Source organism: Ahaetulla prasina, chromosome 7 (genome assembly GCF_028640845.1).
Source record: "Ahaetulla prasina isolate Xishuangbanna chromosome 7, ASM2864084v1, whole genome shotgun sequence".
In the NCBI taxonomy this organism is placed as follows: domain Eukaryota; kingdom Metazoa; phylum Chordata; class Lepidosauria; order Squamata; family Colubridae; genus Ahaetulla; species Ahaetulla prasina.
In genome coordinates this window covers 92,569,641-92,594,387 of record NC_080545.1, presented here as the reverse complement: position 1 = coordinate 92,594,387, position 24,747 = coordinate 92,569,641, and the positions used below count along the sequence as shown (strand labels likewise).

Genomic DNA, 24,747 nt, shown 5'->3' with positions numbered 1-24,747 from the left:
TCCCAAAATAGCTGGGTCCAGGGAAGGCTTCTTCAGGAGAGGTCTCACCACCGCCTCCTTCAAGGCGGTGGGGAAAACCCCTTCAGCCAAAGAAGCATTTATAATCCCCTGGAACCAGCCTCGTGTCACTTCCTGAGCAGCCAGTACTAACCAGGAAGGACACGGGTCCAGTAAACACATAGTCGCATGCAACCTCCCCAGCAACCTGTCCACGTCCTCGGGAGCCACAGAATCAAACTCATCCCAAATAACCTCAACAAGACGAGTCTCTGTCACCTCGGCTGAATCATCGCAATCATGGTCCAAGCCATCACGAAGCTGAACGATTTTATCGTATAGATAACCGTTAAACTCCTTGGCTCGACCCTGCAGGGGGTCATCCCGCCCCTCTTGTTGAAGGAGGGAGCGGGTCACCCGAAAAAGGGCGGCCGGGCGGTTATCTGCCGACGCAATGAGGGTGGAAACGTAGGAACGTTTCGCCTCCCTCATTGCCACTAGGTAGGTCCTGGTAAAGGACCTCACTAGTGTCCGATCAGCCTCGGACCTGTTGGACCTCCAAACACTCTCTAGGCATCTTCTCCGGCGTTTCATCTCTCTCAGCTCCCCGGAGAACCAGGGAGCCAATTGAGATCTACGCCGGGTCAGAGGCCGCAAAGGCACGACACGGTCCAAAGCCCCAGCCGCGGCCCGATCCCAAGCCGCAACCAGTTCTTCAGTCGTGCCGTGGGCAAGATCCTCAGGAAACGGCCCAAGCTCCATCAGAAACCTCTCCGGGTCCATCAGGCGCCTGGGACGGAACCAACGCATCGGCTCCGTCTCCCTGCGGTGGTGAGCAGCGGTTCGAAAGTCTAGGCGAAGGAGAAAATGATCTGACCATGACAATAGTTCTTTCACTATATCTCCTAATTCCAGATCATTAACCCACTGACCAGAGATAAAAATCAGGTCTAGCGTGCCTCCCCCGATGTGTGTAGGGCCATCAGTTACTTGAATCAGGTCCAAGGCCGTCATGGAGGCCTGGAACTCCTGAACCACTGTTGATGACAAGCCGGCCGATGGCAAGTTGAAATCTCCCAAGACCAAAAGTCTGGGGATCTCAACCGCCACGCCAGCAAGCACCTCCAGTAGCTCAGGTAGGGCTGTAGTCACGCAGCAAGGAGCCAGGTACGTGATCAACAACCCCATCTGATTACGATGGCCCCACTTCACAAGGAGGGATTCACAGCCAGCTATCTGAGGAACAGTGGACTCCCTTGGCTCCAGGCTCTCTCTAATCACAACCGCCACCCGCCACCCCTACCCTGGCCCTCGGCTGATGGAATGCACAGAAACCCGGCGGGCACAGTTCTACCAGGGGTACACCCCCTTCTGTGCCCAACCAGGTCTCTGTAATGCCCATAAAGTCCGCGGACTCCCCCTGAATCAGATCGCAAATCAGGGGAGCCTTATTAACCACGGACCGGGCATTGCAGAGCATCAGCCGTAGGCCCAAGCTCTGAGGATCTTGACCATCCGGGGAACGAGTAGGGACTGGGGGGCCGGAGCACGTGATCGCCTTTAAACATCGACCACGTGCTCCCAAAGAACGATACGGCCCCCTGCCTCCGCCATATCTGCCCCTCCCACTTACCGTACAGATGGAATGATGTTCTCTGCTCTGTTCAAACCCCTCCCCTCCTGTCTTCGGACCAGCTAAAATAATGTCGTGGGAATCAGTCATATCAAGGCTGAAAATGTATTTATTTATTCACATCCCACATTTATTTTTAGAAGTAACTCAAGGTAGTGAACATACCTAATCTCCTTCCATCCCCTATTTCCGTCACAACAACAACCCTGTGAGGTGGGCTGGGTTGAGAGTGTTGACTAGCCCAATCATGCATGTGGCTTTCATGCCTAAGGCGGGACTAGAACTAACAAATCTTCTGGTGATTGGTCCAAGGTCACCAATCAGCTTTCATGCTTAAGGCACAGGGCTAGAACTCACAATATCTGGTGATTAGCCCAAGGTCACCTAGTCAGCTTTCATGCTTAAGGCAGGGCTAGAACTCACAATCTCCTGGTGATTGGCTCAAGGTCACCTAGTTAGCTTTCATGCTTAAGACGTGGAACTAGAACTCCCAATATCACCTAGTTAGCTTTCATGCTTAAGGCACAGATTAGAACTGCCAATATCCCAGTGATTGGCCCAAGGTCACCTAGTCAGCTTTCATGCTTAAGGTGGGGCTAGAACTCCCAATATCACCTAGTTAGCTTTCATGCTTAAGGCACAGATTAGAACTTCCAATATCCCAGTGATTGGCCCAAGATCACCTAGTCAGCTTTCATGCTTAAGGCGCAGATTAGAACTCCCAATATCCTAGTGATTGGCCCAAGGTCACCTAGCCAGCTTTCATGCTTAAGGTGGGGTTAGAACTCCCAATATCACCTAGTTAGCTTTCATGCTTAAGGCACAGATTAGAACTGCCAATATCCCAGTGATTGGCCCAAGGTCACCTAGTCAGCTTTCATGCTTAAGGCGCAGATTAGAACTCCCAATATCCTAGTGATTGGCCCAAGGTCACCTAGTCAGCTTTTATGCTTAAGGCGCGGGGCTAGAACTCCCAATCTCCTGGTGATTGGCCCAAGGTCACCTAGTCAGCTTTCATGCTTAAGGCGCGGGACTAGAATTCACCGTCTCTTGGTGATTGGCCCAAAGTCACCCAATCAGCTTTTATGCCTAGGGCGGGACTGCTTGAAATAAGCAAAAAATGAACTAGAGACACAGAAGGAGAAAACAATGAAACTGAAACAAGAATGGGAGCACACACACAAGAGCTGGTTTTATTTGTTCGGAACATCTGCATGTACAACAATGTGGATCTTAGCTGTGGTGGAGGAAGGCTGGTACCCTTTCACGATGTTTACTGGAAGCTCGGCTATGGAGTTAACATGAAGGTGTTGGCTTAACACTGCTTGTCTTCTTGTTTACGGAGAAACGGAAGCATCTCTTAGCGCCTACAGATCTTTGAGGTCCTTCTGAACGTTCCACAACGTAGAGGCGCTGTTCTGGAGTTGAGCCACCTCGCTATCCTTCAGCTTCTGATTGATCACACTGGTCAACCCTACAGATCCCAGCACACAAGGCAGGCTCAGGAACACTTCGTTTTCAATGCCGTACATACCCTGCAACCAAACACAGAGAATTATAAAATCCCCCAACCTCAACCTTACTGGGAAATGTAATCATTGTTGACCACATAGGAATTCTAGGCTGATCCCTCTTTTAACTCCACTCCCTGGCTCTGCCATTCTTCCTAAAGGTAAAGGTTCCCCTCATGTGCTAGTCGTTGCCGACTCTAGGGGGCGGTGCTCATCTCCGTTTCAAACCCGTAGAGCCAGCGCTGTCCAAAGACATCTCCGTGGTCATGTGGCTGGCATGACTCAACGTCAAAGGCGCACGGAACTCTGTTACCTTCCCACCAATGGTGGTCCCTATTTTTCTACTTGCATTTTTTAACGTGTCTTCAAACTGCTAGGTTGGCAGAAGCTGGAACAAGTAATGGGAGCTCACCCCGTTAACGCGGCACTAAAGATTCGAGCAACTGAACTGCCGACCTTTTGATCGGCAAGCTCAGCATCTTACCCACTGAGCTATCACATCCCCTTTTTAATTTTTTAAATTCAAATTTTTTAACATTCTAATTTTTTTAACATTCTTCCTACATGGATGTAATTGTTGTGTACACACGACCGAACGCTTAGCAACCGCTTGAAGTTGTGACAGACCCTCAAAAGACCCACACCCAGTGACATGACCACGATGGTACTTGGCAACTGGCTCACACTTACACATTACCCTCTGCAATGCCCTGTGGTCACTTGATCCCGATTTACGTCAGTTTTTTAGGAAATTGGCACTAACTTCTGTTTTTCCAGCAAAAAAAACTTGGCCCATTGTAAACAAAGGGACGTGGTAGCTTAGTGGCCAAGACACTGAGCTTGTCGATCGAAAGGTCGGCAGTTCAGCGGTTCGAATCCCTAGTGCCGCTTAACAGGTTGAGCTCCCGTTACTTGTCCCAGCTTCTGCCAACCTAGCAGTTCGAAAGCACTTAAAAAATGCAAGTAGAAAAATAGGGACCACCTTTGGTGGGAAGGGAACAGCGTTCCGTGCGTCTCTGGCGTTGTGTCATGCCGGCCACATGACCTCAGAGACGTCTTCAGACAGCGCTGGCTATTCGGTTTTGAAACAGAGATGAGCACTGCCCCCTAGAGTCAGGAACGACTAGCACATATGTGCAAGGGGAACCTTTACCGTTATCTTTTATTGTAAACAATGGGTTCACTTAACAATCATGGCATTTGCTTAACGACTGCTGCAAAAAAAAAGGTCATATAAACAATTCCAGTCATGTGGTGCGCTGACCTGCTATACTAACATTGTGACTTACAACTATAATTGCCAGGCTCAATCACGGTTATAAGTCAAGGATCACTTATAATAAAACGTGTCCCGCAATTCTGATGCCAGTCTGCTCTAACAGGCAGAAAAAATAACCTTGAGGAACAGGAGAAATCAGGTATATGGTCAAATATAGGCAGTCCTCAATTTACAACCATTGATTTAGGGACCGTTTGAAGTTACAACAGCATTGTAAAAAGTGACTTATGGCTGTCTTTCACACTTAACGACCACTGTGCCACTGCCACGGTCAAGTGATCAAAATTCGGATGCTTGGCAACGGGTTCGTATTTATGACGGTTGCAGTGTCCAGAGGTCATATGATCACTTGGTGTGACCTCCTGACAATCAGACAATGGGGAAGCCAGATTCGCTGAACAACCACGCTACTAACTTAACTGTGGTGATTCACTTAACGACGATAACAAGAAAGGTTATAAAATGAGGAAAATTCATTTAACAACCATATTGCTTAGCAACAGAAACTTGGGCTCAATTGTAAGTTGGGGACTACCTGTTAAAAAAAAAAGAGGGGGGGGGGGCAGAATTTTAACCCAAATAAATACCTCTCTCTAATTCTCATGGAGATAAAGCGAGAGGTGGGAAGCGCATTCAGTGCATTCTGACAAGAGTTTGTCACTCTAACTTTACAATAAAAGTGGTGACTTTATTTTCCTAGTCCAGTCTACCTTAAAAGCCGATTCCCCTTTAACCTTTATCTCTAGGAAATCCATTTCTCTCTATATTCACCTGAAAAAGGGGTCTCTCAAAGATGGCGACTTTGTGGACTTCAACTCCCAGAATTCTCTAGCCAGTTGTGCTGGCTGGGGAATTCTGGGAGTTGAAGTCCACAAGTCTTAAAAGTCACCATCTTTGGAGACCCACCCGATCTAAAACCAGGAGAGAAAGAGGCATATATAAAGAACGGAAAATACTGCCATCTCACACCGGTCCTTACCTTAACCATGGTAGACACTGGGTGGACTCGAGAGAGATTCTTCAAAATGGTTTCTAGAAGATCAGCAACACTAAAGCCAATGGCCCAGTTGGTGTAGCCTTTCAGTTTGATCACTTCATAAGCACTATCGGACACACAAGAGGAAGCGAGTTTAGCTTGGTCAATGGGAAACAAAAAGTTCTCAAACTATCTGAAATCATCCTTCTAAGAGGAGACAAAACGGCCGATGTCATTTTCAAGCAAGGAAAATTCAAGCAAGGAAGCCATGAAAGGAGAAACTAACCACATGCTATATCAGGGGTCTCCAACCTTGGTCCCTTTAAGACTTGTGGACTTCAACTCCCAGAGCTGAAGCAAAGCTGGCTGAGGAACTCTGGGAGTTAAAGTCCACAAGTCTTAAAGGGACCAAGGTTGGAGACCCCTGTGCTATATTCTTCCCCCTTTTCCCCCCCAACATGTGTTGGTTTACGGTTCCAAATATTCCCAATGGTAGCCCCAAATATTTTATTTGTGAACTATTATCCGATGCATAGCTCTAGGAACTGGATTGGAATAAACAATAACCTCAATCAAGGAACTGCCAAACACGGTAAGAGTAAACAGGCCAACTGAAGAATCACACCAACCCAAAACATTTTGAGGGTCAGTTTATCCGCAGATGGGCTTATTCACAGGTATATACGGTAGTTTCTGTCCAGGAAAGCAATATTTTTTCTGTTTTGCCTGTTGCTTCCGTACCTCTCAACCACCTGTTTGTGGACTTTCTTCCATTCCTCTGGATCTTGGTCAGTCCCCATTTGTGGGTTCAAGTCCTGGAGAGAAACGCCTGCTACGTTGACCCCGCTCCAGATCGGTACTGAAAGGGTTAAAAGATAGTTTACTGCGATGTAATAAAAGTGATGGTTCTACATTCAAACAACGCCATTATATGTTTCAGTGAAATTATTTTTTTTCCCAAGCCACGCCAACTTTTAAGACGTGTGGATTTAGGCTCCCAGAATTCCCCAGTTGGCATTGGAGAGTTTGAATTGACACATCTTAAAAATGCCAAATTTGAAAAACACAAGCAAGCCTCAATTTACGTTCAAAAAACAGAAGATCCCCTCCAGCTCTATATATAACACATTTCTGAAATTCCAACTCTCTTCCCACTTGTCAAGTCATGCGATCTCATTTTGAGTGCTTGGCAACCGGCCTGCCTTTGTGGCTTATTTACAGCGTCCTGCGGTCCCACGTGACTGCAATTTATGGGATATATTTTTTTTTTGCCAGAAAGTTAGGGCTTTTAACTCATTTTTTGCTTTCCCGATTTAGTGACACAAAATATCAGAACGAAAGTTCAGGAAGAAGTGATTCTGATCACATTAGGAATTGGTTTTTGCTGCGTAAAGAAAACCAACTTCGATGCTTTCTAGATATTTTACATTTTAACTCCCAGGAGCATCTTTTTTTAAAAAAAAAACAGTTCATTTATAATTTTTTTCTTTACATACGTAAGTGCTTTGTGAACAGCATATTGTCTGAATCAATTTGCTTACATAATAGCATTTTTCCAGTTCCTAATTTCTACTCTATTGTCCAACCATTGTAAAACAAAGCCCATATTTGGAAATTTATTTATTTATTTATACACATTAAAACATAAGACAAACATACAACATTTATATCTATCTATCTATCTATCTCACTATTTCTTATCAGTTATTCAGAGCGGTCCTTTCTTACTATATATACATATTTTAATCCTATTTTATTTTACTTTTATGATCTATTTTCTTTTATTTCATCTATATTGTACCCTATTGTTCAGTTTTCTTATCTTTCCTATTTTCTAACCATTCATACCATCTACACCAGACCTTATAGTATTCTGTATCTTCTTTTTCTTTGATTTCTTTTGTGAGTTTATCCATCTCAGCGCATTCTAGAATTTTCCTAATTAGATCTTCCTCTGTTGGTGGGTTCGCTTTTTTCCAATTTTGCGCATATTCTATGTGTGCCGCTGTTAATATGTGTAGTAAATAATTGTGGAAATATTGTGTCTTCTTTCTCTTTTATTTTTAATGTCAATCTGCCCATTTCTGCACATTCTAATATTTTTTTTAAAATTACGTCTTCTTCTGTAAACGTTTCCTTATTTTTCCAGTGCTGTGCAAATACAATTCTTGCTGCTGTCAATATTAAATATATATTTCCTTTATCATACTTTTCGGGTACTATACCAGAATATTTTTTCTAACCATGTATGTATTTTTGTCCAATTTTTTTTTTTTTTTTTTGCTTTTGCGCATGTCCACCACATGTGGTAATAGGTGCCTGGTGCATCTTATCTGAATCAGAGGTCTCCAACCCTGGCAACTTGAAGACTTCTGGACTTCAACTCCCAGAATCCCTCAGCCAGCAAAGCTGGCTGAGGAATTCTGGGAGTTGAAGTCCACAAGTCTTCAAATTGCCAAGGTTGGAGACCTCTGATCTGAATGATCCCTAGCGCAAGGGACTGTGGGAGATGTAGTGCAGAACATATGAAGGCGTCAAACTGCCTGCACTGCAAGACGGCCAGGAAAAGTAAGGCCTACTCACCACTGGAATCGCCATGTTCTCCCAAGACCCAGCCATGACAGCTGGAGGGATGGATACCCAATTTTTCTGCCATCAAAAAGCGGAACCGAGCAGAATCAAGGTTACAACCGCTACCGATGACGCGATGCTTTGGCAGGCCACTAAGTTTCCATGTCACGTAGGTCAGGATGTCCACTGGAAAAGGGAAGACAAGACAGACAGACTGAAGGATGGGTCCTCCAAGCAGCTGGTTAAGAGTTGGGATAAAAACTGCAAGTTCAGCTCTTTGGCAAGATCTGCATGCAACTTGATCCTGGCCACTTTTGCTTTTAACACCACGGTTTATGACTTAGTGCCACACGTGAACTCAAAATTTTGACCTCAAAAAAATGTAGAAAACAAATGTGGAAATATAAATACTGTATTTTTTGGAGTATAAGACGTACCTTTCCCCCTCCCCAAAAGGAGGTGAAAATCTGGGTGCGTCATATACTCCGAATGCAGCCCCGCCCAGCTTCTCAAATGGAGGTTTCAGAAGCTGAAAAAAGCATCAGAAATGAAGCTTTGGAACAGAAGCCCCCAAACAGAGCTTCAGAAAAAAAGCCTCCAAACAGAGCTTCAGAAAAAAAGCCTCCAAACAGAGCTTCAGAAAAGAAGCCCCCAAACAGAGCTTCAGAAAAAAAGCCCCCAAACAGAGCTTCAGAAAAGAAGCCCCAAACAGAGCTTCAGAAAAGAAGCCCCCAAACAGAGCTTCAGAAAAGAAGCCCCCAAACAGAGCTTCAGAAAGGAAGCCCCAAACAGAGCTTCAGAGGCTTTTTTTCTGAAGCTGTTTCGGAGGCTTTCAGAGGCAGAAATTTTTTTTTTCTGAAATGGAGTTTCAGAAGTTTCAGAGGCAGAAAAAAAACCCAAAAAAGCAAGGCACAGAGCTCACAACCAAGGAACCTGTTGCTAAAATTCACCTCTGGGAACGGCTGATTGAGGGTATTCCGGGAGGCCAATCCACCTGCCAATCAGCTTTTTTCTTATTTTCCTCTCCCAAAACTAAGGTGTGTCTTATACTCCGGTGCATCTTTTATTCTGAACAATACGGTAGTTACTGACTTACAACAACTTGTGACTGGTCCTCACATTTACGACCGTCACAGCATTCCCTATGGTCACATGATCAAAATTTGGACCCTTGCCCACTGGTATTTATGATGATTGCAGCATCATAGGGTCATGTGATCACCATTGGAAGCCTTCCCAGCCAGCTTCCAAATAAGCCAAGTCAATGGGAAAGAGCTTAATGACCATATGATTCACTTAACATTAATGTTTCGCTTAACAAAAGAGACTGTAAAATTGCATGGGAGTCATTTAACAACTTCCTTGCTTAGCGGTGGAAATTCTGGTCCCAACTGTGGTTGTAATTCAAGGACTACTTGTATCTGGCCAATTGTGTAGTTGCATCGCTATCTTTAACACCAGCTACTGCAAACCTACTTTTCTATTATTTATTAGTTATCTGTCTTCTGTTCTGCACAGAATGATTCCAGGGTACTTGTAAATGTGGAATAAACCTCAATAAACATTTAATGCAGTATATAGTGACATCTGCATGTACGTACATATCCAAACCACATTAAAAAACCTCAATTTTTATGGCCCTGTAATCCTTTAATACGGGATAGTCTTGGGGTGACTGGATGGAGCTGAGCATTTACTGGCCGGATGCCCTTCCTGATGCCACAGGGAGTTCGCCGCAGATATTTTTTTACTTTCCACCAGAGAGAGACAAATCTGCAGCTACCTAGGATTGAACTCTCAACCTTCCGAGTGGGAGACAAGTGTTTTCACCCACTAGGCCACCACGCTGCTCATATCTAAAACACACTAAGGTGTTAGAAATAATACATGTTTGCTTTATAACATGCTCCAATCTTATGGTGGATAGCTACATATACAATAACCAGTTATAGAGATCTGACCAATGTCTGGCTTCAATCATCAGCCAGTTCTGATCTAGGCTTCCCAAGAGCATGAAGCAGATTCCTTGTTATTCCTTAATAAAAACTCCTTTTTATTAAGTTACTGTGAATTCTTCTCATTCACATCCAGCAAAGTCTTTCAAGGGAGAATTTACAGTCACAGCCCTTATCTGGCTTGGAGAGCTGCCAGACTGATATCTTCAAAAACTGGCAAGGAGTCACAAACTAATTAAGTGAACTAATTGTCTCCTGTAAACTCCACTCCTCTTTCGTTTCTTTTAACTCCACTCCTCTTTCACTTCTCTTTTATTCCCTCTGAAATTTATTCCCCTTCTCTTTTATTCTCTCCTTCATCATCCACCTGTGGCCTTACTCCCAAGTCGACCCTTGTTCTTTAGCTGTTCCCTTCGTCTGGCAACTCCGCACATGTGCACACTGGGAACAGGCTCCAGCTGTTCGTCTGCCTCACTATGTCTGACTCCGAAGGCAGCTGATAACTGGCAAACGGCCCTGGCCCCCTCTCTGCCTCCGTCGCAGAGCCTTCTCCAGACTCCAGGACTGGCCCATGTTCCTCCCCAACCTCCTCACTGTCCGAATCTGCTGCCAGTTCCGCTGGCGGGCCACAACACAGCCATTCCATGGCATTGCTTTTGACCCCAAGCCCTAATTTACCTGGGTTTGAAACCACCAGAATGATGCAATTTGGGCTGTATTTCACAACCTGAGGGATAATGAATTTGAAGACGTTTACGTTCCTCTGAACTAAGTCAAGACGGCTTTCTCCTTCCTGCTGGCGGACCCCGGCGGTTACAACCACAACCTTTGAATTAGCGGTCACAGAATAATCTAAAGAAAAAAAGAAGGAGAGGTGGTTACTGCATGGATTACATTTGTGTTTTTTTCCCAAATGTTTGCAAAAAGCAGAGAAATCCAGTGCTTTTTCACCTTTGGACCGCCTACTGCCATCTTGTATCTCCCAGCGACCTGTGCGTTCTCACAGAGAGGGACTCCTTAGGGTGCCGTCAGCCAAGCAATGTCAACTGGCGGCCCCCAGGGGAAGAGCCTTCTCTGTGGGGGCTCCCACCCTGTGGAACGAGCTTCCCCCTGGACTTCGACAAATACCTGACCTTCAGACTTTTCGCCGCGAACTTAAGACTTATTTGTTTCGTCTTGCTGGACTGGCTTGAATTTTAATTTCAATTTTTAGCTGATTTTATGGGGTTTTAATTTTATATTAACTTTTAGTGTTACTTGTATTTTAATATTAGGCCAAATTTAATAAGTTTTTTAATGTTTGTTTTTAATATTGTATGTATTGCTGTATTTTTATTCTGGCTGTAAACCGCCCTGGGTCCTTCGGGAGAAGGGCGGTATACAAATTAAAATATTATTATTATTATTATTATTATTATTATTATTATTATTATTATTATTATTATTATTATTATTATTATTATTATTATTATTATTCAGGAGGCAACTGGACTTTCTTGGTTTTTTTTTCTTTGAAGACATTTTTTGCTTCTCATCCAAGAAGCTTCTTCAGCTCTGACTGGTTAGTGGAGAATGGAAGCGGCCAAGAAGCTTCCTTCTCTTCTTCAGTCACCACCTGGTTGCTCACTTACCTGAAATTCTGGTCACCAATGACCACCAAGACCACTCAGTAATCAGGACAGAACAGGACAGAATGATTTCCTGGTGATCTTCCAGTTATTGGCCAAAGATTTGTTTGGGGATGGTCAATGGGAGAAAGGGGGTGTAAGACACAATGTGAACCTTACCCTTGTCTGCTACAATCTTAGGTGTCTTCAGAAATAAGCTTCCATGTTGTAGATCCAGCATCTCTCCTTTCAGTTTATCTTCCAGGACATCAACGAGAGCAAGTTCATCGCAGAGACCCTGGCATCAGGAAGAAAGATGGTACCAAGGGTTAAGCATGAGGACTGGCACACTTTGTGTATTATTAATAAAACAGAGGTCCAACTCATCATGGAAGTGATCAATCTATCTTCAGCAGGCCTTGATACAAGCTTCTGAATCAGGAATGGATCGCTTGTGGCTTTCAAAACTCATTTCTGTATCATTAATAAATTAAATGTCTTGAGAAGGCCACACTTGGAATACTGCTTTCAGTTTTGGTCGCCACGATGTAAAAAAGTTGTGGAGACTCTAGAAAGAGTGCAGGGAAGAGCAACAAAGATGATGAGGGGACTGCAGGCTAAAACATATGAGGAACGGTTGCAGGAACTGGGTATGTCTAGTTTAATGAAAAGAAGGACTAGGGGAGACATGAAAGTAGTGTCTCAGGTGCTGTCACAAAGAGGAGGGAGTCAACCTGTTCTCCAAAGCACCTGAGGGCAGGAAAAGAAGCAATGGATGGAAACTTATCAAGGAGAGAAGCAACTTAGAACTAAGGAGAAATTTCCTGACAGTTAGAACAATTAATGAGTGGAACAACTTGCCTGCAGAAGTTGTGAATGCTCCAACACTGGAAGTTTTTAAGATGGTGTTGGATAACCATTTGTCTGAAGTGATGTAGGGTTTCCTGCCTAAGCAGTGGGTTGGACTAGAAGACCTTCAAGATCCCTTCCAATTCTGCTATGCTATGCTATGCTATTATTTATTAGCTGCCATCATCTTATTAGTTTTGAGCTGGACTCTGAAACTAATAGAGCTAGACTTAATTCGTGAATGAACAGGAGACCACAAGGAAATTTCCAAGCTATAAGGCAATCAAAAATTCTAGAAAATGGGAACAATAAACCATCTTTTCGATTGCCAAAAAATCCTACATGGCTGTATCACAAAGTTCCCAGCCGACTGCAAGGAAGACCTTATCTTTATAGCTAAACACCTATTTTTGCTAGTCCAATTTCTCAACTACAAGTAGCCCTCAACTTATGAACATCTGTTTAATGACAGTTTGAAATTACGCAGCCTTGGGAAGACAAAAAGATTTCTCAGCCGTCCTCAAAGTTAAAAACAAGGCAAACTTCTAGGGTCACATGCTCACAATTTGGGGGCTTGGCAACCAGCTCACACTTATAATGATTGCAGAATTCTGTGGTGACGTGATTGCAATTTGTAATTGTCCCGGCTGGTTTCTGACAAGCAAAATCAATGGAGAAAATTGGATTCACCTAAAGACCTGTGTGATTCACTTAACCACCACTTGATTTGCTTAGCCATCACGGTAAAAACCATTGTAAAATCCGATCTGGTTGCGTGATGACTCAATTAATGACTATATCACTTAGTGACCAACGTTCGGGTCCCAACTGTGATTGTACGTGATGGAGTACCTATGCAACAATTTGCGCGACCAGTTGGATGCATACTACTTCATTGGGATTTCGCCTTTTTAAATACTGTATTGAATTCTGCATGCCATCTGGGTATCTTCTGCATAAAAACCACTATTGTGGCCCGTCGGCTGCCAGCAGTGTCAGATGAGGAGAAGGTTAAGGGGGAGCCTGTGCCAGCTTCGGAGCCTTTGGAAGGCTCTGATAAGGAAACGGCAACAGAGGCAGAGCGGGGGCCTTCCGTCCTCCCCCAGGTAGAGGCGCAGCTGTCTTCGGGGCCGGAGCTGAGTGAGGGGGAGGAACAGATGGGGCCCATTCCAGATGCGCGTAGGCACAGAGAGGAGAGGAGAGCAGCGGAAATTAATAAGCTGGCTCTCAGGGAAAAGTAGACGTGGACATTAGCCAGCCCCTCCCTGGTTGGAAAATAAACAGTAGGGGTTTGGGAGTGATCGGTTCCGTTCGTTTTCTAGTATACAGCAAGCAATTCGGATTCCTTGGCCAGAACCAGGTTTGTTGGGACGTTCGGCATTTGTTTATCCATGGTGAATAAAAGACTGTTACTGCTCTGTTTTGAAAAGGGGTTTGTTTTACCTGCAAGTAAATTTGAAGTTACTTGCAAAGGCTGGATCAGAACAGCCAGCACATATGCATCTGAAATGGACATACATACCCTTTCCAGGACACTGACAGCACAGGCCATCCCAACCTGGCCGACTCCTACAACGGTGACCTTGTTGTTCGGTTGAGTGCTGGGCTGGGTAATTGGGGTAATCAGTTTGTCCTTGAGGGAAGCCATGGCTTTCTGCAAAAAAAAAGAGAGAAAGACATGTGAAGGAACAATTCAATGCCCCACCAAGGTGGAATTCCCAATATATACCACCAGCATGGATTCTATCCTCTTTAGTCATGGGTCTTCAAATGTGGCGACTTTAAGGCTTGTGGACTTCAACTCCCAGAATTCTGCAGTCACAGCATGGAATTCTGGGAGCTGAAGTCCACAAATCTTAACGCTGCAAACTCTTTAAATCAACATTTTTCTCCCAGTCAAGGGTAATAGAATTCGTAATTCAATTTATCTGGGGTCGCAAAGCTGAGAAAGGATGGAGTATCACTTACCCGTTATCACTATTATTATCATCAACAATATCATCCAAGTATAATTTTTGACTCGTACTTCAACAAGAAGACTAGGACAACATGCACCATTATACCCACCAACACTACTTGCTATTTATTGATGGAAATCATAGAGCTGGCAATGTCCATTGAAACCGCCAAACCCAACCCCATTCATTGTTCAACACCACCAAGTGCTACTAAGATCTTTACAAGCGACACAGAAAGGACTTGTTTACTGTATGAAGCTTGACTTGAAAGATGGCCCTGAACCAAAACATTTGTCTTCTCAACAGAAAACAAGAGAGAATAACATAGGCCTTTGTTCTCTTCCTGAGCAATCTTTTTTTTTTTGTAATTTTTTATTTTATTTTAATATAAACAATCCATCTTCCATTAAACAGTGTGTCGTCTGGGTACAAATGTCTTGTACAATAACAATTGAAATTTACTACCATATTCATTATTTATCTATTCTTAAACTTAATATAAATATACATTGCATGTTTAATACTATAACAATTCTTCTCTTAACTTATTAAATTCTGTTAGTATATTTTTTATATTTCACTAATCTACTTTCATTTCTAACTTTCATATTTATTCTCAACCATCAATAAAATAGTTCCCATACATATTCAGTTTGTTCCTTTTCTTTAATTGCAAGTGTTAAGCTATTCACTTCTGCACGTTCTAATATTTTCCTAATTATTCTCATCTGTAGGAATCTCTTCGCTTTTCCAGTTTTGTGCAAATACAATCCTAGCTGCTGTTATTGCATGAATAATCAAATATACATTCTCTTTACTATAAGTTTCTGGAAAAATCCACAACAAGAATATTTCAGATTTCAAATCAGCATATTGTTGTGTCATCTTCTCCAACCACGTATGTATTTTTGTCCAGTATTTTTTGGCTTCTGTGCATTTCCACCATTCCTTGGCAATCTTCATGAGATCACAGCAGTGAACTGTGATCCACTCTCAAGACCTTCGAGAAAACTTGGGGATAAACAGCCTTGCTAGGATCAGATTGAAGAAGAGAGCAAATACTCCTAGTGGGTTTCCAACAAAGCAGCCGTACTACGGATGGGCGGGTCTCAGCATTTTGTATGACCACCCATAACATGCTCTCCAAATGTCAACGGGATCTTCTGGCCATCAAAGAAGGGGATGCTTGGGGTATCATTTACATCCAGGACTCTCAGTTTACTTAAGATATTATAATAATAACTATAGTAGAATCATACAGAACTGTCATCCAGTGTCCTCTCTGCTTTGCAATTCCTGCTCTTGGACTTGTGAAGGTCCAATATTGGGTGTCTCCATGTAGAGTGAGACAACTTGTCATGGGCAAGTTGCCTTGGCCAACTCACCATGTCCAACTCCTCACGGCCAATTCACCACAGGTAATTCAACCATTTAATTATTAAAAATTAATTTAAAAATATTTTAATTTTTGTCATTCATATTTTATTTAGTCCCTCCTTTTGCACCCTTTTAAAAAATGATTCTATTCCAACATTTCTTCAATGTTGGTGTAACTCTTGTCCTGCGGCGAGTTGGCCGTGGCGAGTTGCCCTACACCTTCTCTCCAAGAGTCAAATGATCCAAGACAAGGGTCTCCAACCATGGCAACTTTAAGACTTGTAGACTTCAACTCTGAGAATTCTGGGAGTTGAAGTCTACAAGTCTTAAAGTTGCCTTGGTTGGAGACCCCTGATCCAAGAGATCTGCTTCTTCAATTAAGTTTCTATGAGAGACAGAGGAAGCAGAGGGAAAGGAATCTGCAGGAGATGACCAGGCTGAGCCTGAGGGAGGGGTTAAGTATGTCATCAGTTTGGAGTCTATTTGTATTCACAAGAGATCAAAATCCAGCCCTCCCTGAGTTACTTTGACTCTTACCTCAATTTGCCTTGACCACTAGTAGTTCAGATCCTTGTTTAGAGTTAGGATGGAATAAACTTTTACTTATTTTGGACCTAACCTTGAGTCCCGGTTTCTTGTGCCTGACAGAATCAGTGCTTTTCCTATCTTTGTCCCAGGGCCCCAGGCAGATGGCGTCCTCCCCTGCCTCAATGTTTTCGTTTAATATTCTTGTGAAGAAAGGACTTTATTAACACCATGAGAAATCTGTCTTTCTAGGCCAGAAGGATCTTCAAGGTGGACCTAGTTCTTAAAACTTTTACACTGCGCACCGCATTGCTGACCAACACTTTGGAAGACCAGCATACAAGGTTCAAGCAACCTGATGCCTGCAGATACCATGGCGCTGCTGAGAATCCCAACAGTACCGATGAGACTCCGAAATGACATTAAAGTTACTTCTTCAAAACAACAACAACAACATGGCTCCAATCTCATGGGATGACCAAGTCCCTTAAAATGTTGCCGAAGTTTAAATCAGAACTAAAAGACTTGGGGTAGCATGCCCAAATCATGCAATGTCCTGCTGAGATTTCGATCAATTGAATTCACAGACACTTATTAACACCTGGTAGCCAGCGATTGGGTTAAATCAAGGGTACACGAGATCCATCAGCCACAACCAGATGTTTCCCATGGCAAGCTGCAGCTTTTACGACAACCACAAACTCCTTGTCCTTTACAATTCCAACAAAACCCACTGTCTCATTCTGGACGGCTGAATTCTAGGTGTCATCAAATACCAGCAAGTTGTATGCAACAGATTTGTTAAGATGTTGGCTGTGAAATTTGGATGTATCTGAATCTCCTACAGAAATGCTGTAGTGCAGGGATGTCAAACTCAATTTCATTGAGGGCTGCATCTGGGTTGTGTTTGACCTTGGGAGGTGTGTGTGCGGCCAGGGGTGGGCATGGCCAGCTCGACATCACTAGTATCGGGGGCGCCTGTGGCGGCCCAAGTGCTCTGCCAGCGAAAATGGGCTCCCGAGCTCCATTTGTGCTGGCAGAGGGTTGCAGGAGGCTGTCGCAGCCTAAAACGGAGCTCGGGAGCCCATTTTTGCTGGCAGAGGCACTGCAGGTCGGTCCTTTAGCTGTTTGCAGGGCAGCCTGCGGGCCAGATTTGAGCACCCCGTGGGCCAGATGTGGCCCACGGGCCTTGAGTTTGACACCTCTGGTGTAGTGGATTCACATAGAGTTGAAGTTGATAACCTGTAAGGTAAAAGGGACATGATGGCTCAGTGGCTAAGACGCCGAGCTTGTCGATCGAAAGGTTGGCAGTTCAGTGGTTCGAAACGAACACCGCCCCCTAGAGTCGGGAACGACTAGTACATATGTGCGAGGGGAACCTTTACCTTTAAGGTACCTTCCAACTCTGCCAAGCCAAATACAGGCAGTCCTCGACTTACAATCATTTGCTTAGTGACCATTCAAAGTTAAAGCTGCACTGAAAAAAAAGTGAGTTATGACCGTTTTTCACCCTTACAACAGTTGCAGTACTAACTTAACAACCACAGTGATTCATTCGCTCAACAACTGCGGTAAGACCGATCGTAATAGAGGGCACAACTCACTTAACTGTATTGCTGAGCAACAGACATTTGAGCCTCAAATGTGGTCATAAATCGAGGATTACCTGACTTTTCCTTGTGTATATCCTTACTCTGCAAATTTGGTACCAAGTAAACTTCCCACTATGGTGCTGAGGATCATTATCTGTCAAGACTTATATATATATCCCATTTTTCTGTTCAGGAGTAAAAATGGCTTCCATTACTCTATTTCCTACCATGTTTTCTCCAAAATAAAACCGGGTCTTATATAAATGTTTGCTCCCAAAGACGCATTAGGGCTTATTTTCTGGTTAGGTCTTATTTTGGGGGAAATACGGTACTAAAGGCCTCCGTCTGCTGACGATTTTAACTGGGGCTTATTTTGGGGGTAGGGCTTATATGATGAGCCTCCGAAAAAATCATGCTAGGCCTTATTTTCGGGTTGGATCTTATTTTGGGGGAAATATGGTACTAAAGGCCTCCGTCTGCTGACGATTTTAATTGGGGCTTATTTTGGGGGTAGGGCTTATATGACGAGCCTCCGAAAAAATCATGCTAGCCCTTATTTTCGGGTTGGGTCTTATTTTGGGGGAAATACGGTACTAAAGGCCTCCGTCTGCTGACGATTTTAACTGGGGCTTATTTTGGGGGTAGGGCTTATATTACGAGCCTCCGAAAAAATCATGCTAGGCCTTATTTTTGGGTTGGGTCTTATTTTGAGGGAAATACGGTACTAAAGGCCTCCATTAGCTGGCAATTTTAACTGGGGCTTATTTTGGGGGTAGGGCTTATATGACGAGCCTCTGGAAAAATCATCCTAGGCCTTATTTTCCAGTTGGGTTTTATTTTCGGGGAAACAGGGTATTATCACTTTAGTGGTATGTGGTAGGCCATCCTATCTCAATAAAACAAACAGAAGAATGAACTGTGAACATTACATAGGTGACTGATTCAGGAATATTTTGAGCAATTCTAGTCAATCTATAAACTTCTGAATCAAAGAGCTTGGGGACTAAACAGTGATTCTTTTATTATGTGTCTCAAATGCCAACAGAGTATTTTTAACAGTTTCTTCATCTCAGCCACTTCTTTACATTAAGGGTACTTGTTAATGCTTAAGAAAATCCTTTAAAAAATATCTAATTTAGCAAACTTTCGTCTTCCTCAAGTGTTCAATTCCCTCCCTTCTAAAGACCCAAGGTCTACTGTTTGTGTCAGATTGAGATTCTTCCAAAAACTCAAGATGGCATCTTTCCAATTTTTTCCACTCCACCAACAATCTTACAAGTTAGATGAGGTTTGAAGAGTGAATGATGGCCCTATAGCCAGTGAATGACTTATGGTGGACAGTAAATCTGAGGCTGGTCACATGGTGACCCGCTTAATGACCATAACAATTTATAAGATGGCCCGTACTTGCGCATGGAGTGATCTGACTGACCTGCATTCCCTTATGTTTAATAGTTTTGGATCAGGGGTGAAATGTAAAATTTGTTACTAACGGGTGTGGCTTGGTGGGGGGGGAGGTAATGTGACTGGGTGGGCATGGCCAAGTTTTTTTTTAACTTTTAAAAGCATTTTTTCTACAACCTCTTTGGTCGAAGAGGTTGTAAAAACAATGTTTTTAAAAGCCTCTGATGATCAGGCAACTCAGTTGGGATCGCCAGAGGAGCCTTTTAAAAGCATTTTTTTTACAACCTCTTCAGCCGAACAGGTTTTAGAAAAAATGCTTTTAAAGGGTTCTGATGATCCCAGCTGAGTTGCCTGATCACCAGAACCTTTTAAAAGCATTGTGTAGAGAAAATGCTTTTAAAAGCCTCTGACGATCCCAGCTGAGCCGCGCGATCATCTGAGCCTTTTTAAATTATTTTTAAAAGCATTTTTTCGGCCAAAGAAAAATGCTTTTAAAAGTAAAAAACAAACAAACACCTATGATGATTGTGCGGCTCAGCTGGGCATGCGGGGGGTAGGGATTTTTGCTACCGGTTCTCTGAACCACCGGTTCGGGCAATTTGGTCCGAACAAGGGAGCATTTCACCCCTGTTTTGGATAAACTTTGACTTCTGCCCATTGATCAAAGATGTCGTCGAAATGGGGGGAAACAAGGGCGGTGGGTATGTCCCCCACTTACCTTTTGTTCAGCACTCCAAGATGGAGGCCACTGGTTGCCGCCATCATCATCCGAGGACCCCACGGCATAACAAACAAGAAAGAACGTGAAGTCGCCCATAGTGAACTTCTACTGTTTCACAGCAACGATGCAACAGACAACTGACATGGTCCCTGCCTCGAAAGGCTTACAATCTACAACAACAGACAAAACAGGAATGGGAAAAGGAAGGGGGATGGGAAGGAGAAGTCAAGGCCCCATAGCTGCCAAGCAATCATGAGCTTATTTACAATTAGTAGAAAGCAACTTCTTTGGGGGTTTCTTTGCTCTCAAAGTCGGTCTGACGGCGATCTGGGAGTACCAGAGGGGATGAAGTTGGAACGTGTTTTTTTTTTTTCAAAACTTGGCAACTTCAAGATTTCATTTTCGGCTGAAATGCACGCCTCTTGAAGTTGTCCTGTTTGTGTAGAGAAGCAGTGACAGAACCCTGGAGGCGGAGTTAAAACAGGGAGTAGCCTAGAATCCCTACGTAGACATAAGCGGATTAAGTCCAACCTCCCCCCTCCCCATATGCTGTTAACTCTTATCTCACGCCAAGCACATGCCGTGAGCGTGCATAAGCACGATTAGCAACAAATCGGATGAAATTGGATCTTCAATGTAGACCTTGTCTTTTGTCGTCTGACAAGTTTGAAAAACGTAGCTTTAAAAGTGTCACGCTCCCAGTTGTGCCCAGTTCTGAGACATGTATGATGGATGGATGAGTAGTAATATGATATAATTTTAGTTTTTCATGGCTAGGAGCCAGCCCACGGGGCTTTGGAGGTATGGTTCCACACTTAAGGTCAATGCTCTTTTCATGGCCAACCGGAAGGATTTTGAGTGTTAAATGTGAATTGCTCCCAGGGATGGGGTGGGGGGGGGAGAACCCCTGTTAACAAAGGATGGGTGGGGCTGACTGACCCCCAGATTGTGGATTCACATGAACAAATGCTACTAACCAAGCTGAATTTGCTGGAACCTTCAGGAATCCCACACAAGGAAATACATTTTTATCATTTTTCAAACTATCCCAATTAAGGTATACTGTTTTAGGCGATCCTCGACTTAGGACCACAACTGAGTCCAAAAGTACAATGTTGCTAAAGAAGACAGCGGTTAAGTGATTTTTGCCCTATTTTACAGCCTTTCGGGCCACAGTTTTTCAGTGCAGGGATCTCCAACCTTGGCAACTTTAAGACTTGTGGACTTCAACTCCCAGAATTTAAAAACTCTCAGAATTTAAGACTTGTGGACTTCAACTCCTCAGCTTTGCTGGCTGAGGAACTCTGGGAGTTGAAGTCCACAAGTCTTAAAAGTTGCCAACGTTGGAGACCCCTGGTTTAGTGAATCACGGCAGTGATTAAGTGAATCTTGGCTTCCCCATTGACTTTGCTTGTCAGAAGTTTGCAAAAGGGCAAAATATGATCCCAAAATATTGCAAAATATGATCTCGGGACGTCACAACCATCATAAATCGGAGTCGGTTGCCAAGCTGACCATAGGAATGCTGCAAGGGGTGTGTGAAAAACAAGTCACTTTTTTAAGGAAGCTAAACTGAAACAAGAGAGAATATTTAAATTCCTTGCTTCAGGCCCCAGCATGTAGAAACCTGAAACTACAGGTAGTTGTCAGCTTATGACTGGCTGCTAGCGACCTTCAAAATTACAATAGACCCCGCTAAACCTACATATGACCCAGTTCCGAACTTATGTTCAATTCCTGGGCATGTGATTGCATTTTAGGCACCCAGTCCATATTTACAATAGCGCACCAGGTATGCGACTGAAATTTACAACGTATTTTTTCCCCAGAAACCACAATATTTATTTCTGGTTTCCTGGGGGAAAAAAATCCCCTCCCTCAGCAAATGGGTTTGCTTAACAACTCCAGGGTTCGCTTAAAGACCGTGTGATTGTTTTACAACCACAATAGTCACTTAACGAACCACAGCAAAAGAAAGGTCATAAAAATGGAGTCGGGGCCCCACTTTGTATGTATTACGTACGATTCTGCCAGGCTCAATTACAGTCATAAAACTGGAGGATCAACATGCAAGTGAACCCTGCTTAACATGCTACCCGACTCTTCGCACGGAACACAACCCCAGCCAACGGTGCAGAGACCCCCGCCAAGTGACTCTTGCCCCCATTTCGCAGCCTTTGGAAAAGCCTAATTCTGCCTTTTTAAAAAAAAAAGAAAAACAGCTTCATTCTGCAAGGGCTCCCTGGGCAGGATGTGGCTCACTCCGCCTGGGTGTGAACCGGGGAAGATTCTCGCAACAGGCAAAGCAAATATAAAAAGTGCGTAATTTTGTTCTGGGTTGGGGGGTGTGTGTCACGTGATCCTCTTGGCACTGGAATGACTTTGCAGCTTGCAAAAAAATCAAAAAACACAACTGCATGATGAAAAAAAAAATCCTTGGGGGGGGAGGTGAGCTCTCCATTTTTTACTCATCTCTCCCCCCCCCCACCCCGGGGAAATTCCACTGGAGGGCAGGGCCGGAAAAAGTGAGTGTGCAATTTTTTTACATCCTCCCCCCTCTCTCGGAAATATATATACATATATATATATCTATATATCTATATCTATATCTCTATCTATCTATCTATCTATCTATCTATCTATCTATCTATCTATCTATCTATCTATCTATCTATATATATATAAACCACTCCGCAGATCGCGTGTTCCTAGGCACGTCCCTCTGCTCCCCCCCACCCCCACTTGATTGACAGCTGCTTCCCTCAAAGCCTCTCCATTCAACCTGGGATTATGATGCAACAAGTCACAACCCTCCTTCTGGCATTTGATCCAAGACTATCTGGGGAGGTGGGGAAAGATGGGGGGTTTGTAGGATGGGGGGAGGAATAAAGTGGGAAACGTGGGTTTGGCCTTTGGGGGAATGGAAGCAGATTGAAAATGCATTTAAGAAACATTTAAGGAACATCCATCTTCCATCCTTCCTTCCTTCTCTCTTTATTGCATCCTTTATTAAGAGGATATGTAAATAATAAATATATAGGAATCTAGAAAAGTAAAGCCATTAGTTAGTATTAGATAATGTCCTGTAAATAAAGAGAATGGGATAAGAAAGAAAATCAAGTAATAAATGAGATGTGGGGGAAAGAACCACTAAGAAACGCAGTTTAAAAATAGGAGATCTTTTATATGTCATGGGTGGTGCGTTTGTCAGATTGGGTATCACAATAAAACAATGAGAAAATTAAAAAGAAAAAATAGTTCCCCTTCTTGTTATTTGCATGGATGCATGCAAAAGAACAAACAAATACAAAAGACAATTCCAGGCCTGCAATTTTGTGTGTGTGTGTGTGTGTGTGTGTGATTGAAAACGGGGGGGGGTTTGCTAGAGAGTTGGGGGGGGGGAACGGAAAGACAGAAAAACAAGAGGCCGCACCAAAGGGATGAAAAAGGCCCCCTCCCCAATTTCTCCCCCTCCCTACCATCCCTCCCAGCCTGGCCCGCCAGCATCTTTCCCGGGTCGCTTTTCCAAGCCCACATTGCACGCGGAAAAGCCCTATATTTACAACCCTGCAGAACATGCATGTATGTATGTACGCCACGAATGCAAATATATGCATTTTATTATTTTACGTGTATATATTTATATTTTAAAGATGGGGGGGGGGGAAGAAAAGCCCAGATCTGCTCTAAAACCCCAGATCTGCTCTAAAAAGAGGCTGGGGGGGGGGAGAAGAAGAGATGCGATCCGGCTCTCCCAGGACTCACCTCTTAGGCTCGCTCGCTCGCTTGCTTGCTCGGGGCCGGCTTGGTGGGCTGGAGGGAGGGCAGAGCGCGGCGCAGCAGCCTGCAGGAGACGGAGGAGAAGGAGGAAGGCAACGTGCCGGGTCAAGGCGGGAAGGACAGGAAGAAAAGCAGCGGGAGGGGCTGGTCGGGGTGTGGGTGGGGGGAGACGGGGCGGATCCGGCTCCCGCCGGCGCTGCTCTCCTCGGGTTACGCTTTTGTGATTGGGAAGCCGAGCCTCGCCCGCCCCTCCGCCTGGCGCAATCCCCTTCAAGGACGCCGCGCAAGGGTGAAGCGCTTTCCCCTCCTCTTCCTCTCCGGCCGCGGAGGCCGGAGCATCCTTCTGCCCGCCCGCCTCCCTTCCTCCCTCCTTCCCCGATCTCTGCCCTCCGGTCCCTCGCGGGCTTGATAGGATAGGATAGGATAGAAAATATAGAATAGAATAGAGTAGAGTAGAGTAGAATAGAATAGAATAGAATAGAATAGAATAGAATAGAATAGAATAGAAAATATGGAATGGAATAGAATAGAATAGAATAGAATAGAATGGAATGGAATGGAATAGAATAGAATAGAATAGAATAGAATAGAATAGAATAGAATAGAATAGAAAAAATGGAATGGAATAGAATAGAATAGAATAGAATAGAAAATATGGAATGGAATGGAATGGAATGGAATGGAATAGAATAAAATAGAATAGAATAGAGTAGAGTAGAATAGAATAGAATAGAATAGAATAGATGGAATAGGATAGGGTAGAGTAGAATAGAATAGAATAGAAAATATGGAATGGAATGGAATGGAATAGAATAGAAAATATGGACTGGACTGGAATGGAATGGAATAGAATAGAAAATATGGAATGGAATAGAAGAATAGAATAGAATAGAATAGAATAGAATAGAATAGAATAGAATAGAATAGAATAGAAGGAAAGGGTAGAGGAGAATAGAATAGAAAATATGGAATGGAATAGAATAGAATAGAAAATATAGAATAGAAAAGAAAA

The 24,747-nt window shown here is 43.7% G+C and overlaps 1 protein-coding gene across 1 annotated transcript; it reads right to left on the bottom strand.

The window, feature by feature from the left end:
* Positions 1 to 2,797: 2,797 nt before the first annotated feature.
* Positions 2,798 to 23,890, bottom strand: LDHB (lactate dehydrogenase B). Its single transcript, XM_058191093.1, has 8 exons — positions 23,721 to 23,890; positions 13,901 to 14,032; positions 11,710 to 11,827; positions 10,601 to 10,774; positions 7,980 to 8,153; positions 6,138 to 6,255; positions 5,400 to 5,523; positions 2,798 to 3,165 (listed from the first exon to the last, which is right to left on the bottom strand). The coding sequence occupies exons 2-8, from the start codon at positions 14,024 to 14,026 to the stop codon at positions 2,998 to 3,000; spliced, it is 1,002 nt and encodes a 333-aa protein (XP_058047076.1). The 5' UTR covers positions 14,027 to 14,032; positions 23,721 to 23,890; the 3' UTR covers positions 2,798 to 2,997.
* Between the last annotated feature and the right edge of the window lie 857 nt (positions 23,891 to 24,747).

Coding starts and splice junctions, on each gene's coding strand:
- LDHB (XM_058191093.1), bottom strand. CDS start 14,026: ATGGCTTCCCTCAAGGACAAACTGATTACCCCAATTACCCAGCCCAGC. Junction 8,154..10,600: donor TCTGGTGGTTTCAAACCCAG/GTAAATTAGGGC, acceptor TCCCTTTTCCAG/TGGACATCCTGACCTACGTG. Junction 5,524..6,137: donor CACAAACAGGTGGTTGAGAG/GTACGGAAGCAA, acceptor TGTGTCCGATAG/TGCTTATGAAGTGATCAAAC.